The 17,250-nt window shown below is 38.2% G+C and overlaps 1 protein-coding gene across 4 annotated transcripts; it reads left to right on the plus strand.

The window, feature by feature from the left end:
- Positions 1 to 3,700: 3,700 nt before the first annotated feature.
- On the plus strand, positions 3,701 to 10,013 carry LOC122045497 (B3 domain-containing protein Os03g0120900-like). Of its 4 annotated transcripts, XR_006129998.1 has the most exons (3): positions 3,701 to 4,679; positions 9,440 to 9,618; positions 9,774 to 10,012. XR_006129998.1 is itself a non-coding variant. In XM_042605739.1 (2 exons), exons 1-2 carry the CDS (start codon positions 3,818 to 3,820, stop codon positions 9,496 to 9,498), a joined length of 921 nt encoding a protein of 306 aa, XP_042461673.1. In that variant the 5' UTR covers positions 3,701 to 3,817; the 3' UTR covers positions 9,499 to 10,013. The 4 variants fall into 4 exon arrangements, 3 of the variants coding, with proteins under 3 accessions (XP_042461673.1, XP_042461672.1, XP_042461674.1); XM_042605739.1 differs by having other exon boundaries at positions 9,440 to 10,013; XM_042605738.1 differs by lacking the exons at positions 9,440 to 9,618; positions 9,774 to 10,012 and adding an exon at positions 8,114 to 8,311.
- The last annotated feature ends 7,237 nt before the right edge of the window (positions 10,014 to 17,250 follow it).

Consider the following 17,250-nt stretch of genomic DNA (forward strand, 5'->3'; position numbering starts at 1 on the left):
TTCTAAATAGTTCTTTAAGACCTTGTATAGTTTTAGAAATATGAACAATGTGTGTGGCAAGTAAGTGGCTATCACTAGAAGCATAAGGAACACAATTTTATGACAACTTGACTAGGATTAGGGATTGATACTTGATAAATTTAGGCATTATTGCACTAAGCACGAAGAACTATTACTTATGTCATACTCAAACAACTTTTGTATTCTGCTCACCAATGAAATTATTTGATAGGATTAGATTAACTTACTAAAGATGCACTATTTAACCACATAAGTTTAGATGCAATTTTTGCTTGAGGACATGCAAAGGTTTTAGTTTGGGGATGTGATGCGCGTAAATTATATATACTTTTATTCATATTTTGTCACACGTCTGCTTGTATTTCATGAGCATAATCTATATTTATTGTACTGTATTTCATTTTAATATCATATTTCCACTTCTTTGTCGGAGATCTGCTCTTTGTATATTTTCTTATTGACAAGAATCTATTTGGAAGTGAAAATGGGGTAAAAATGCACACGAGAGCAACTTTGGATGAAATCAAGCTAAGGTCGTGTGCTTTCACACAACTGTGTGGCCATCCCCAAGTAAAGCAGGCTCTGACCATGCCAAATGGCATGATCATGCCAAATTTCCAAAGGCGAAGCAAGGAGTGGTCATGCCAAATGGCACGATCGTGACATTCTTACAGAGCCGAGGAAGACCCTGACCATGTGATTTTACATGGCCGTGAATTTTATCCAGAGAAGAGGAAGACCACGACCGTCTGGATTCCACATGGTTATGAGGCAAAGAAGTCGAGACCATGCCACGCAAAAATAGAGTCATGCTGAATTCTGGGCAAATTGCAGACCAATCATAAAACGACCATAACTTTACGCTCAATTGAAGTTATGGGCTATTCTTTATACCAAAATGTAGGTAACTTCAAGATCTACAACTTTTTTTTGAGGTTTAATAGAGATAAAGTAGAGTCTATCCATTCTAAAAGGTACGGTTGTGCCTCCCAACCGCGGCTTTATCGGGACCTCCAACTAGACTGTAGACCAAACTTTGAACCACAATATCTTTCAGCTCAGTTAGATCCAGGACTCAATCCAAATATCAGATTGTATATAATTTCAAGGGCTACAACTTTGATTCAGGGTGAATTATGAGGAAACCATGTTTAATGGGTGAGATCCGGTTTACCGGACCCCTATAATTTTAGTTTCCTGGGTCGTTTGGAGAAGGTATAAAAGGGTCAAGAAGCTCATTCTTTCACTCATCTTGGGTTTGGGACTTTGTCCCTCTCCTTGTATAAGGGTTCTACCCTTAGAGGGAATCTCTAAAGCTCTTATTCTTCAAGATTCGTCCATCTCTGGAGAAAGAAAGTGCTTCCAAGGATGCTATGCTTCAAAGATAAGCATCTCTTCTCTTTATCTCCATGTATTGAGTTATGGTTTACTTCTTTTTTCATCTTTGGATTGTAATCCCTTGTAATAGAGTAGATTCTCTAATTTTAGGATGTAGAAAGTAACTATGATGTGATGTGATGTATGTACTATGTATTTAGATATTTTATTATTCAATGAAGTGTTTATGTTATGTTCTATATATGTTGTTCTTCTATGTGTTTGATGAAATATGTGAATGGTGTAAATATATAGATATGTATTGATTATTTACCCCATAGGGGGAATACCCTAGATCATATGATCTAAGGGCCTTAGTTACAAGGATATCTCATTTCCAGACATCTAGGGCAATGCATTGAAAGGGAGGATAATTCTCTACAAGAAAGTAAGAAATTGGACATAATTGTTATCTCTATATTATTGAGTGTTAGTGTGTTCTTGTGATTTATGATCAAGGGGCACTAGTGACAGGTGTATCCCATTACCGAACTTCACAAAAATCATTACCATTTAGTAGCATAGGATATGGATCAAGATAACATTCTAGCTTGACCTCCATGGGGAAGAGCCGATAATGAATCTAACTTTCTACATGTGTATAAGGATGGAGGTAAGGAGATGAATAATGCATAGAAATATTAACTAGCATCATAATGAAACCAAAATCCTAGAATCTATCATCCTTTACTCACCTACACTTATTCTCTCTCTCTCTCCACTTCTCTTTCTCCTTTAAGTGTTAGTAAGCCAACATTCGATTGTCTAGATAACTCACTGTATAAAGTTAATTAGTATTTATTCAATAGTCCCTGCAGGATCGATATTTTTATTACTTGATGGCACTCATATACTTACGGACACACATCAGTGTACTAATTTTGTATCCACTTACATCATTGTCTTTATTCTAAAATATTATGTAGTTGTTTATATAACAATCAACCTTCTTTACAGGTAAATCTAAACCTCTAACCAATTTATTTATATTGTAAAAATTATTAATCATTATGTTATCAACAGGAAGTAATTCTGACATTAATTAACATATGTTATCATAACATCTTTATGAGAAATGATGTTATGCTTTCATATTCAATAACCTTGAAGTAGCTGATAGTTAGGAATGACCAGAGGGAATGTCTTCTCACACTTCTCTTTCACTAGCCCTTAACATTTTATATAGTTCCTGGTATTCAAGTGTTGATGTTTCATATATATTGGAATAATCAACTGCAACATTCATTGCATCGTGAACCATTGATTGCATTGCAATATCATTAGCTGATGATTCAGGCATAGTAAAAGTTATGGTAGATGACGAACCACCAGAAGACCCAATTGATTTAAATAAATAAGGCCCTTTGTGACAGTACCAATTGTAATAATTTGGCACAAAATTATTTCTACATATATTACTTTAACGGTATCCTCATCAAGGATGTCTTTGTAATGGTATCAAAGTATTTCGGATGGAATCTAGTTTCCGTCGGTATGTCCGTCAGTACATAGAAATACCCTATATATAACATTCTAATTAAATGAGTTCATTATGGATAGGCATATCTATCATTATATACAACCAACCCTAAATTGTTCTATCGACCAACAGTTGTACTAAACCTTCTATTAATTATTATCTCAATATTACCAAACCTAAACTCCACTCTCGATCAAATGTTGTACCAGCACTAATTAACTTACCCTTATGGATCTCTCACACACAAGATTTAATTAATATATATCCCTAGCTGGCTAGTGATATATGTATATATATTTCAATGCTTTGATGTTTCCTCTTCATCAAAATTAGACTAAGGTACGTTCTACCTCCTGATCATCACAAGCTAGCCTTCTCCTGCCAGATGGACCCCCATTGGCCATTGCTGAAAGAGACAGCACGAGATCGATCGATGACCCTTTACAAAGCTAGTACTCCTACTGTGCTTGTTTTACAGTTTTCTGCCCTGTACATGCTTCCAATATTACTTAATTAACAATACCATGTTGCAAAAAGGCGGGTCCCGCCGCCCAGCGGCCCCCGCACCCCTGCCCCACGAGTATGAGAGGGAGTAAATCACGGTGAATACGGGCCCGGCGATGACATGGCGGTCGAAGGTGTTTAGCACGGACAGATATTGATGTTATCGCAATTGCTGCCGCAGACCTTCGACCTCCCGACCCATGTTGCAAGAATACCATGTCATAACCGGTTGATCCCGCCCGTGGGGGCACTTAATTAACAATACCAGCACGGACTGGAAGAAGCTAAAATACCCTACCCACTTAATTAACGTGGTTAATCTTCTGCCAACAAAATCGATCTCCATCATTGGTCAATGGCTACAACCTTCCTTCCCCTCTTCATTCATTCCTTGTGGTAGCTAGCTTGATTCTTAGCTAGGTTTTGATTCTTGAGATGGAGCTGGGAGATGGAAGAAGTGCGTTTTCTGTAACTACTGAGCGGGGAGAGGTGTGGAGGTATGCTCCCTCCTATTCTTCTTCTTCTTCTACTTCTTCTTGTTCTTCGGCTCCGTTCAAGTGGAAGGAAGGTGATTACTTTTGGGGCGTGGACAAGGAGGCGATGTTTGATAAGGTGGTGACGCCGAGCGACGTCGGGAAGCTCAACCGGCTGGTGATCCCCAAGCAGCACGCCGAGAAGTACTTCCCGTTGGGCGGCGGCGCTGGCGGCCGGAACCCGAGCGGGGTGATGCTCGCCTTCGAGGACCGCAACGGCCAGTCGTGGTGCTTCCGGTACTGCTACTGGGGCAGCAGCCAGAGCTACGTGATGACCAAGGGGTGGAGCCGGTTCGTGAAGGAGAAGCGCCTCGACGCGGGGGATGCCATCGCCTTCGGCCGCGGAGTCGGGGAACCCAGTCGGGACCGGCTTTATATAGACTGGAAGCGGAGGCCGGAGAGCCGCCCTCTTCGTGGAATTTCCTTCTGCCACTTCTTCATGCCGCCGCTGCCTCTGGTAAGGTCCAACGCCGCCGCTGCCTCCTCCTCCCCGTCCGCTAACGTTCAGCAACAGGTAGTTTTCTTTCACCCTCCCGCCGCGCTGCGGCCAGTTCAGGTCGATCCTCGGCCGGATAACAACCAGCGGCAGGCGAGAGACAAGGGCGTGTGGCTTTTTGGGGTAAACCTCCTAGCCAGCCAGACGGACGCCGGAGGCTCTAGCGACTTCATATCTTCCCAGGGCTCATCGTCCTCACTGGATCTCGATTCTTCACTACTGACAAAGACAGATCCCTGGAAACTGGAACTGGAGAAAGCTCGGAGAGGTTCTTAAATTCTCTTCTTTTTAATTTATTTTTCCCAGCATACTTAAGATTTGATCATGTTTGTATCTAAATTAAATTCAAGTTCCAATTAAATATGCTGAAAGATCTATTTGTAAGCCTACGTACATGAGATTAATAAATACATAAGAAATATAATAAGGTTTTATCAGCTTTGTAAATCATAATCATAATCATAAAGTGAACATGAATTACCTCCATGGACAAACATCGTGCATAGCCATTGTTTCTACTCAGTTGTCAAATACTGAAACACAACTCTTGGAAACAACATGTTTCATATATATTATTATATCACTTAGCTTGTTCATGTGTCCAGGTGTCATATACAATGGCAAGAAGGGGAAAAGAGATTAATGCCTAGAGATGAATTGAACTTTAATAATTAATCTCAGACTTTCCATTGATATATAATTTCCTGTAGAATGTAGTTTTAAGTACATGCATCGGTATGATGGAATATGCTAAATCTGATCAGTACAGCTGCTGTCGGTTATCACAGAACTGGTTATTGACAGGCAGTTGTTGCATTAATTCTTGGTTGTCACACACACTACTATATGATATACTTAATATTAATTGTTTTTAAAGAAAGTATGAGTGTCTAATCAGAATCCAGACTAAATAGTGCCTACTTAGTAAAATAAGTTTTGTGTCTTGTTGATTGATCACGTAAAATTGTTATGTAATAAATCATGTAAAATACTAGAGTACTTTATGCATTACCAAGAGACTAGTGTAGATGCTTGAGTTGCAATCTTCTAGATTTGGTATCTATGTGGGTGTAGATAGATCACAAAGTGATGTGATGAGGTATGTATCCTCTCCTCCTAGTCATATATACAACCCTAGCTTACCTCCAACGGTTAGTAGCCGCTCGTGATTTATCTCCTCTGTATTTGCCTTGAGACGGATTGGCGGGGACGCTGGAAGTGAACATATTCACTTTTTGCCATCATATACAACCCTAGCTCTCTCTTTTTTCTTATTTATCTCCTCTTATCTTTTTTGCATCTATATTACCAATATTCTTCTCACACATGACACACACTACCATTTGTGCACAATTTCTTTTAGTTGATTGTTTGTAGGTGGTGAAAAAGTGATATAGTTTGCCCTTGTTCAACAAATTAATTAACTAATGGAGATTAAATTCATGGAAAATTGAAGAAAGCATGAATGATACTGGGAATGTTTATTGATATATAGGAGCAAATATGTCTAAAAGATTTTATAGTGATGAGATTGCAATCAATTGTTTGTATTTTTGCTGGAAATTGAGCAATTTAAGAGGAATTATTGTATTTAATATGTCTTGATTACAATAGATGAAATCTCTTTCATATATAATGTAGTAGATAGGGAAATAACCATAGGTAAATCAAACTAAACCAAGTTTGAGATTAAGAAAAATCTCCTTTCTCTAACACCTCCCCTTAAATAGGATATAGTAGTAGAAGTATCTTTAGTTTGAATTGAGCAAGAATGAGATTTATAAATTACCGAAGTCTAATCGGACAATTAATACACTTGCCCTTGATGATATGCACAAAATTTAGGATGACACAATTGATTTTGGCTGTGACGTGGTGGTGGTTTCAACTATGGTGATCTTTATAAATGGGGCAAGGGCAACAATTATCCAACATCAATTAGGTGGCATAGGCCAGAGTGGTGATCATTTGAAACAATAATGGTAGTCGGAGACAAAGGCAGAGTGGCAATACAACACCAATAAAGTCGATGGGTTATTGACAAAAAAAAGGTTCAGTAGAGGCAGGAGAATGGAAGAAAAAGCAATGTTGAAAGGGAAGGAGAGGTCATGATCTTACTAAGAATCTTGTCAATGAATTGTTCTAATACTATGTTAGCATTGCAAAGGAGTTGTTATATATATATATATATATATATATATATTCTTCAATGCATGTTGATTATAATAGATGAGTACTCCTTTTTGTAGAGATGATGTACATGACAACAATGGAAAATACATATATGATGTTATGTCGTTGTAAGTAATAAACAATTTCTATAGAAGAAGAAAATAATCATAAACAAATCAAACCAAATGACATAGAATAATCTCCTCCAATAAAACTTTTCTGATGCAATTCCAATCCAACATGATTTCCTGAACTTTAAACAGTTATAACTTTGAACTCGGGACTTAGAATCAGGCTCTGTTGGTGTTCATGTGTGCAGAATTTAAAAATCAACCTTTATTATGGGGAAACCTGTAACTACTAATTTTCGGGCCCAAATTCTACCGTTTAGGCCCTCAAGCGAGACTTTGAAGATTTTATTACTATTTTTAATAATTTTAATTTTTATAGTATTTAGTGTATTTTTGGTATTCTTGATAATTATGGGTCATAATTAGTTTATAAAAGTGTTTTGTTTTATTAATTTTAATTTCTATCAGGAGATTTCTTTTTCTTGAAAAATCTATTTTCTTTCTTAACAAGCTTGGAATTGAGGTTCATATATTGAGATTTCTTTTTTTTTTCTTTTCTTTATCTTAGGGTCTAAAATATATATAAATACTTGTCTATTTGTATGAGGATTCATCCATCTTTTATTTTAACAAAGTTTTCTTTTCTAATAAATCCAACAAGTTTCCCATGCTTTGGCATTTTCTCTTCTTGAGTTTCTCCTGCAATCTCCCCTCTCGTTAACATACAAGATAATCACTATTCTATTCGGTGTTATTTTCTTTATTTTTTTAGATTTTTTTTTCATTTATGTAGTTAATACATAACATGCCGCCATTAATCATTTGTGACCTTGTTGTTTATGTTGTACCCACCCTTAGACTCCATCGGTGATAATGTTACTCATAAATTTTATGAGATTCCCATATAATTGTCTCACTATGGCACATAAAAGTATTGAGGAAAATGAATTTGAATCTATCCTCCTTTAGATCTAATATAAAATTAATCCTCATAAAGTCATCATCTTCATCTTTGATTCATGTACAAATCATCATTTTTGTTCTTAAGAAAAATGAATCAATTCACATTATATATATATATATATATATATAGGGGACCATCTTAGAAAAAAATTAGTAAAACTAATCATTAAGAAAGAAAGAAAGAAAGAAATCAACATTGAAAAGAGAGGTAAAATCATGACCCAAAAGAGTGCAATTCAATAATTTTCAAGTGTTTTCTCTAATTTCTTTCCTCTCGTAATTATCTCTAGCAAGATTCACTTCTTTATATCGATCATTATTAGTGTATCTTATTAAAACATTGTTTCCTTGTTCATCAAACAAGTACTAACTAAATTGTAATAATACTGAAAAAGCTTCCCTGATGTACTGATGTATGTACAATAAGCTAGCTTATTATTACCATATACACTGTTGGAAGTTCAAACCATTGACTACCCACACATACTTTCAGCAGCTGCTTCTGCAGTGAAGATCTATAATCATGCTGCCGATGAACGAGAAACAGTGAGTGATTGAACTATATCCGAGAATACATTAATTATCTATCGATCGATCTCAATATGGACAAGCTTGCTCTCCAAATACACTGTCCCAGGATGAGACAACAATTGGCCTGGATTCAAGCTGCGACATGCCCACAGCCAATTTAAAGAGCCTGTACGTACAAAAATATATATATATATATATATAAACTGCTATAGCATACCTGCCAATATGTTCCGTGGTCCTGCTACTAGTGCAGCACAGGCAGCAGCACTGTGTAGCTGAAGCTTTACGTTGAGTACTGCATATGGCCATGATCTGGTCATCGATCACCATAGCGATATGGCACTCATCTCTATAAGAGCATATGCACCGGCATGCATGATGTAGATTCTTATATCCCTTTACACTGATCAGGTCAGTACTGTTGCTGAAGCCACGCCATATATGTGTTACATCATCATCATAATCTTCTTCGTCTTCCTTCCTCCTATGATCTCCTCTTGGCTCTTGAAGAATGACGTATTAAAAGAATCAAAACCCTCCATGCCATGTACGAGCTCAGCTGTCTGATGCCCCTAATTAAGCAAAATAAAAAAATCGATAGGGCCGGTGCATCAAAAGGATAGCTCCAGTAAATTAAGGCCACTTTCAGATGACTACAGCCAAAGAAGCAAATTAACTAAGACAACTGTCGTTGGCCTCACTCTTCACGTGTCGATCTATGGGTTGTTAATTTATTAAGTAAATACTTTGGATTATATATCAATATGATAAAAATTGATTAATTAATCTAGCATAAATTTTACAATTTAGAAATAATATGATAATATATCTCTTGCGAATAGATTAATGACATTAATAAAAATAACCTCTAATTGATTTTAATCAATTGAGATTTATTATATTTGATATCATAATCAAAATTAACATAAATCAAATAGGAAAAATAATATTTCTAAGTCTATTATATTACTATATATCTATAATTATTACGATTGTATATCTTATTTAATCTTTCCATTATTATTTTAAACAACTTGTATAAATAAGTCTATTGACTTTAGTAATAAGATGATAAAAAAGCTTTATGTTATTTTTTTCCTCTATCTATTATTTTTCAACATGGTATCATAGTCATGATCCTTCGTGTTTTTTTCCTCATTATATTGTCTGTCGTCTTTACTCACTATTTCTCTATTTCGTTTTACTTTTCTCCCCCACATCTTTTTCATCAATAATTTTTTTCCCTCTATTTTCTCTCTTTTACTGTCGAATTTCTTTTTGGTGTCGACAGAAGCTCCTCACGTCGCCAGCAATGCACATGATGATTCCCATCACCGATTTTGGCGTTGATGTTCTTTACTGCTGATTTTTGCATCGACGTCCTTTGCTGCTGATTTCGGCGCCGACATCCTTTGCTGTCGATTTCGGCACCGACATCCTTTGTTGTCGATTTAGGCGCCGACATTTGATGTGCGTAGATATTATGATCGTTTATGCATGTTTTAACGTACATTCACTTGTTTTATTTGTATATATTCTTTGCACGATCATCTCTCTTATCGTTTATTCAGTATTTATTACTATTTTATCGGAAATCTGCTCTTTGTTTGGTTTTATGTTGATAGGGATAACTTTTGGAGCGAAAAGGACGATTGTCGATGCATCGGAGCAAAGCAGAGCACGGTCGTGCAACCCTGCATGGCCGTGTGGCCATTCCAGACAGAGAGCAGAGCACGACTGTTGATAACTATGATTTTGGCTATATTATCTTGATTCATAATGCATGTTTTTAATGATATTTTCATAGCTTAAAGTCATATTTACTCTACATTTCATAATTTCATTCTATCTTGGATTTAATTGCAAATTAGCCTATTATCATGGTATTTGATGCTAATATTTGTTTATTATTTTGTAGGCATCAAAAGGGTCATGGACCCGATCAGATCAGGCTACATTTGGGCTCAAATCAAGGGCTAATTAAGTCGATCAAACCTTGGAGTATTTTGGACCATCCATTGAAGATCAGAGAGATCTAAGTCATCCGTCTAGGATCTGGTCCATCCAAGTTACGAGGAAGCACATCACAGTCGTAGATGAAGATCCAAGGGTTTTGATCCAGATCTGAGTTCATCCAGCCGTTGATCAAGCCCAGAAACAATCTGGACAGTCCGATCAGATCTGAGGAGAGGTTTAAATTCCGCGAGAAGCTACAGTGTTGCTTGGGCTCGGCGATCTCGCGATTTCTGCTACAGTGTTTCTTCTTCCTTCTTCCGCGACGTCGAGTTCCCGTTCCTCAAGTCCAGATCCGAGAGCATCATTCTTCACCGACGGCGATCTCCAAGCTTCGGTGTTCACCTTCCGAGATCAAAGAGTGGCAGAGGGAGGTTTCTCAGCCGCGTCTTGGGTTCTGCTCATTCCCGCGATTCTGTTTGAGGGAGTTCTTCTTGAACATCGATCTTCACATCCACCAGAGCTTTGAGGGAGGTTTCTCGGAGTTTCTGAACGATTTCCGATCTCCATTCTGCAGCGAAGCTAAGTAGATTTGATCACCCGAATTAGTTTCGCAAATTTCAGAATCTAAACTTTGTTCCTCGGCTGATGAGATTACCAGTCGGGTGTGAGCTTAAGGGGAGGTTTCCAAGAGCTGTGAGCGTCACCTGGTAATAGTTGGAGCCTGTACATTGTTCGTTGGGTGTTGAGGGGAGGTTTCCGATGCACCTCTGTTTCACAGCAGGGTGAATAAAGCTTGGTTTCGGTTTTGGGATGTGTAATGAGTAGGGTTTAGATTTCTTTGTTTTTATCTTTGAATTGTCTTGAATCTGTTCAGATCTTCAGATGTGATTCTTTACATTGTGATCTCATTTTTGTTTGAGTCTTGTATTTCTGATTTCGATTTCATGCTTTAAAATCCTGACCTTACTAATCTATTAGAATTGATTTAGATCTGATACTTTTGCTGTTTGTTTGTAGGTTAGGTTACTTAGTTTGGCAATTTCTTGTTCAATACAATTAATCTTGTGATGGTTAACTTGCTTGTATGTTGGATATTAAACTTAAGCTCTTAAGTATTGTCTTTGTTAAACATTACCGTAGTTGAACTCTTGAGATTAATTATTGCTGTAATTTAGTTTACTAGTTGAAAGCTTAACCTGAGGATTTGATTGTTTATCTTTGAACAATGTATTGTGAATGAGCAATTGAGTTTAATTGTTGACTTTGATTACGAGTGTGAATGAAATGTAAATTTGGCTTCTACAAGTTTGATTGGTGATTGTATATGCTGTGATTGAATTATGAATGGGAAGATATTGGATCATGTTAAGAAGAGAATAATCCTTCTCTGGTTCTAAACATGATTTTATTAGACAAATTCAATTTATGATGTGAATCAAGTGGAAATGTCATACGGACCTTGTTGATATAATAATTTCATGTGAATCAATTCTAGAGTACTCACACAACTCACTAGTTTATCCTTGGAAAAAAATACGACTTGGGACTCCTTACTACAATGCTTGTCTTAATTTTAATGAGTTTCAATAATAATTAATTTGGAGCGCCTCGTGACATGCAAAAAGGCCGACACCAAATTTTGGCGCCGTTGTCGGGGAAATAACTAGTAGTGTGCATTTATTTTGGATTGTGCATTGATTGATTATATTTTGTTAGCATCTTGATTGATTTGATTGCTTATTTCTTTTGTATTTTTATGTTGGCTTGTTCTTGAATTTTTAAGTGCTTTTACTGTTCATAATTTCATGTGATTGAAACATAATGCTCTTGAGTCTTCTAATTTTGATTGTTAGTGTGTAGTGAAAGAACAGGAGATTTCTTTAGCATTGATCCATATTTTCATAATTTTGGAGGGGGAATGGAGAATCAGTATTTTCATCCTGAGTATCAATTTTACCCAAACATGGATCAACAAAATAGGTATGAGTCATTTTTAAATGGTTTTAATGCTAATTGGGTGGATAATTCATGTTTCAGGTATGAAAGTGAACAAGGACCATTTATTGAGCCATATCCAACCTACAAGAATTCATATTGATTTCAAGAGGTTTCAACAAATTTTATGCCACAACCTTTTCAACAGAACGACCCTCAGATGGATGAGTCAGCATGGAAACTCAGGGAGATTATGCAACAAATGAGTGAGCATCAAGAGCAGCAATTCTCAAGGATACAGAATATACAGAATCAATTGGATCAAATTGCATCATCCATTCATCAGTTGCAAACACCAAACATTCATCAGTTGCAAACACAAAGCGCCAGTGAGGAGGTGGATTGTGGAGCTCTTATCAGGCCTGACACTGCATCTACTTCTTCACTAGATTCTTTAAGTACTTTTTATTGTTGTGATGATGTAGTTGATCATACTTTTGATTCTACTAATGATGTTGCTCTAGATGTTGTGAATGATGCAGGATTTAAAGCAGAAGTTGATTTAAGTGTAGGGGAATGCTTACTGGAAGCATTACCTTAAGGATCACCTGAATTTGAGGATGAAAGTGTAGGGACTTGTGCTATGGAGCCAAGTATCCAAGAATCACTACATGAAGTTGTACATCCACCTGAACCATCACTTGAACCAGAACTTGAGCATTTACATGATGAAGAGGAGGTAATAATCACCACTCCAAGTACCTTTCAACATGACAAGGTGAGTATTGTTTGTGATTTATCAGAAAATTTTATAGAGGTACAATTTGTTGATTTCATTAGTTGTGATTCATTTCTTGATAAATTTTCTACCCACACTAATATTCTCCTATTTTCTTTTTATCCCAAATGCATGTGGGAGGTGTTTTCTTTTAATGATGTTGTAGGAGAATACAAGCTCCCGGAGTGGATGCTTGAACTGAACCACCTCCGTCCTCCAGAAAAAGCTTTGAAAGGAAAAATGAAGAATAAAAAGAATTTTAGTGGAACCACAATTACACCTCTACCGGTGTGGATTGTGTTATTAAATCTTCTTCGACCACCGGAATGAAAGGGGAGTTGGTTCTAATTTAACTTTCTTTTGCATTTTAATTCATGCTTCGTTAATAAATTCTTTATACGTTTCTTTAGTTTTATTTTCCTATATTTTCATTTTACTTCCACACTTTGCTTTCACATTTTGCATTTTGTTTAGTTCAAATAGCATTTCATTTTGAATAAATCCTCCATGGAATTTTCTAGTTATATTTTTAAGACGGTAAAAGCTTCTTAAATTTGATCATCAATTTTAGGTTATTTGACATGATTGGATGCTCTACTTACATGATATTGGTTAGTTTGGTGGTAGATTCTAATTTGATCAATTGAGCTTGATTGCATAAAAATACCTAGTGAGGACCACACACAAGCCTTAACTCTATTATTTTCTTTGTGTGACATGCACTTGTTGGTGCGGTTAGCACTAACGGTCTAACTTAGGTTTCGATGAATGATAAATCAGGTTAAGTTTGGTTTGTCGTGATCTAAAACTCTGACTGAGTGTGCAAGCAAAGTCTAGACAGGTCGATGGGCTGAACGGATGTCTGGCACGAAGTCCAAGCGGGTCGACGGGCTGACCGGATGCTTGGCGAGAAGTCTAGCTAGGTCGACGGGATGACTGGATAGCTAGCGAGAAGTCCAAGCGGGTCGACGGTGTAACGACCCGCCTCCTACTGACTAGGCTGTGAGGCCGATTGCTACATTATGCTGTGCTAAATTACTATTGCGGAAATCTGGATTGATTAAAATTTTGCTAAACTGATTACTGTAAAATCTGAACTTAATATTCTAAGTGTACCTAGGAGTTGTACACATGCTAGGGAAGATAATCTATGCCTCTCGGATGACCTGCTAGCTGTAATCAGGTATTTCAATCGACCCATGGATCGATTGGGCTGTCGGATCGATCCAGTGATCGATCCAGCTTGATACTGGCACGGAAGAAGACTCTGGATCGGTCGGCTGACCGATCCATAAGCTATTTCGCTTCTGTATGCGGCTGGATCGGTCTACCGACCGATCCAGGAGCACACATCGCTTCTGTATGTGGCTGGATCGGTCTACCGACCGATCCAGGAGCACACTGATCGGTCGGTAGACCGATCCAGTGGCTCACTGATCGGTCGGCTGACCGATCAGTGAGCTTCTGTGCTCTCTGTTCGCATCTGGATCGGTCGGCTGACCGATCCATAACAGACGCCAACTCTCTGTTCGCGACTGGATCGGTCAGCTGACCGATCCAGTGGCACAACCCAACTCTGATCGATCTGTAGATCGATCTGGGTTTCTGATTTCGCACTGAAACTCTGATTTCAGCACTAGTTCGTGCCAAAATCTCATATAAGAGTTCTAAAATCAATTGAAATAAGTTCTAACATCTATTAACTAGCATTCCAACATAATTACTAACAACTTAAACAAATCTTCCATGGTTTAAACATTCTAAGGTCTAAAAGTGCATAAAGGTACTCGAGAAAAGAAACTAAGTTCTTAATTTGCGAAACTCCCTGAGGATCTTCATTCCAGGTTCCTGCCACACACACCATCACTGCATTGACCTTCAGCTTCCTCTGCTAATCCATTTTCCCTTTACCTTTATCTGCAGTATAAGGAAAAAGTATCTGTAAGCTTTAAGCTTAGTAAGAAACCAACTACCTCACTAAAACATGCAACGATGCAAACATGTTTTTAAAGAATGCTATTTAAAACATGCACTGAATTTGTTAAAGCATGGCATACTGAAGTTACATGGCATAAACACTGAAACATGGCATGCATAATAAAATCTAAGCATGGAGCTATCTCATGGTATCAACTAGGAGAAACTAAACTGAAACTGAAACTAAAACTGAGCTAAAACTATATTCACGTAACTAGATTACGAGTTTGAAAGCTATTATCATAATAAGTGAAAATAGTAATCATGCTGCTGTTTGGGCCCGGCAACTGTACTAGCTAGACCTGGGTTTGCAAGTCCCGCATTTAGTAGGGTTTACTAGGTTATCTAAACCTAGGGACAGATTATGGGAGCCCAGCCCAATGGATATCTAATCCTGTACAGAGCCCCTAAAAATAAAATACTGAATATAGCTACTAATTGCTTATTTTGCTGTTTCTAGGTTATTTGAACCTAGAGCTAGGTTATCTAAACCTAGAGGCGACTGTGGGAGCCCACCCATTGGACCGTAGTCCCATGTAAGCTGCAACTAGACTAATATACTGATTTAAATGCTACTAATGCATTTAACTGAGTTGTTAAAATATCTGAGGTGGTATTTAGCTACACTAATCATTTTGTCGAACACCTGGTGTGCTCCAACTCTCCCCTCTAATAGGGAGACCACCTCTAGGCACCCAACAACGTCTAGAGCCTCCAACTGAAGGAGAACAACGTGTCTGGCCCATCTAGAGGTGCTCATCTAGATCCCTAATCTGTGAGGAGGGTTTAAACACACCATGGGTGCCGAAAAATCTGCATATAGCTAAACTAAAGGCATGCAATCAAACGGAAGCTACTTATACTGCAGGTGAGGGGTTTCTTACCTCGTACGCTAATTTTCTTACAACTCTATTCGCTAGAATTCCGGTGGAGACGATCCTTTCGACAATCTCCTCGCTCCAACGCGTTCTTCTCACGGAAGGGAACGTTCTTGTGCTGAAATCACTGCCGGAAGGTGCTCTTAGGGTCCTAGGGAGAGAACCCTAGGGTTGGCGCCGAGAGGAAGAAGGAGAAGGAGAGGGGCGGCGTGTAAGGTGAGGTCTCGGTGGAGAATTCCTGAACCAAAGAAAAATAAACCAAACCCCACTTAAATTTTCTATTTATATCAAGTGGGTAACTCGGCCCAACTTAAATATAAATATTATTGATTCCCTCTTCTTTCAGCACACCCCTGCTGGGGCTCCTGGCTAGCCGGATTCACTTAAGTCTCGGCTCGGCTAGAGGTCATGGGTTCAATTCCCCGCGAAGGCCGTTTTACGCTTATATTTATTTTTGCTACTTCCGCTACTCTAAAAATTTCGGAAAAATATCTAAAAATTCCAGAAAAATCATACAATATTTCTAATATAGTTTTGAGAATTTTCGGGTGTTACAGATGGGCTGACCGGACGCTTGGCGAGAAGTCCAGCTAGGTCGACGGGCTGACCGGATAGCTGGCAAGAAGTCCAAATGGGTCGAAGGGCCGACCGGACGTCTGGCAGGTGAGTAAAGGTAAGTCACTGGAAGGGGGTGACTGTGAGGACGCGTTCCCAGGAAGGGAACATTAGGCGTCGATCCGGCTTAGATCCATTTCGGATATTTAAGTCGAGATCGTGACTAGATTTCGATCTCGGAAAGACGGAATCTAAGTCATACTCCTGATATTGAATTTATAAACTGTGCTAACACTTTATTTTGCAGGAAACATATTATATATTTGCCTCAGACTAACCTTCCCTTGCTGGAGAAGGAATCTCTGGAGAAAGGTGGTCCGGGCGCCTGGGAGGCAATTTCTATCCTAATCGCGTCGTCGCCACATGGAGCTCGCTGGTTGAACCTGCCACGTCTCACTAGGGCGCCCCGAGCCTCATATAAAAGGAGGGTTAGAGGTGGAGCCTAAAAACAACTGACAAGAAGATCTTCTACTGCTCGCTCTGCTACTCTGTGCTCCTGCGACGCTAACGAAGCTCTGACAGCGCACTTTTTCCTTTTCGATTTATTCCTTTGTCGGTATTACTTTTATTTTTCATTAGCATTTAAGCACTTAGTTTGTAATAATTTTTGAACTGCTAGTGATTGCCCACCGAAAGCACTCAACGAGTGCGGGCCTTGGAGTAGGAGTCGACACAGGCTCCGAACCAAGTAAAATTGGTCTGTGTTAGCATTGCTTACTTTTTCCGCTGCACTTACTCTTTTCGAAAGAATTTTTGTAATCGATATTCACCCCCCCCCCCTCTATCGAACGATCACGGTCCAACAACACTCATAGCAATTGAACTCTAGAACTTGCTTTGCTTCTTTTCAAAGTCACAATAGTACATATATGCATGGAAATGAAGGATTGTTTTCGTTCTTGTTCTATCATAAATTCTAATTTCTTCCTCACAATTTTCTTAAAACATTTTCATCTAGCATTT

This window comes from Zingiber officinale, chromosome 2B (assembly GCF_018446385.1).
Source record: "Zingiber officinale cultivar Zhangliang chromosome 2B, Zo_v1.1, whole genome shotgun sequence".
NCBI classification, from domain to species: domain Eukaryota; kingdom Viridiplantae; phylum Streptophyta; class Magnoliopsida; order Zingiberales; family Zingiberaceae; genus Zingiber; species Zingiber officinale.

What these genes read in the sequence shown, in the direction of transcription:
- LOC122045497 (XM_042605738.1), top strand. Translation starts at nt 3,818, where the DNA reads ATGGAGCTGGGAGATGGAAGAAGTGCGTTTTCTGTAACTACTGAGCGG. An exon ending in ACTGGAGAAAGCTCGGAGAG is followed by an intron (nt 4,680 to 8,113) that starts GTTCTTAAATTC and finishes TACTTTCAGCAG; the next exon opens with CTGCTTCTGCAGTGAAGATC.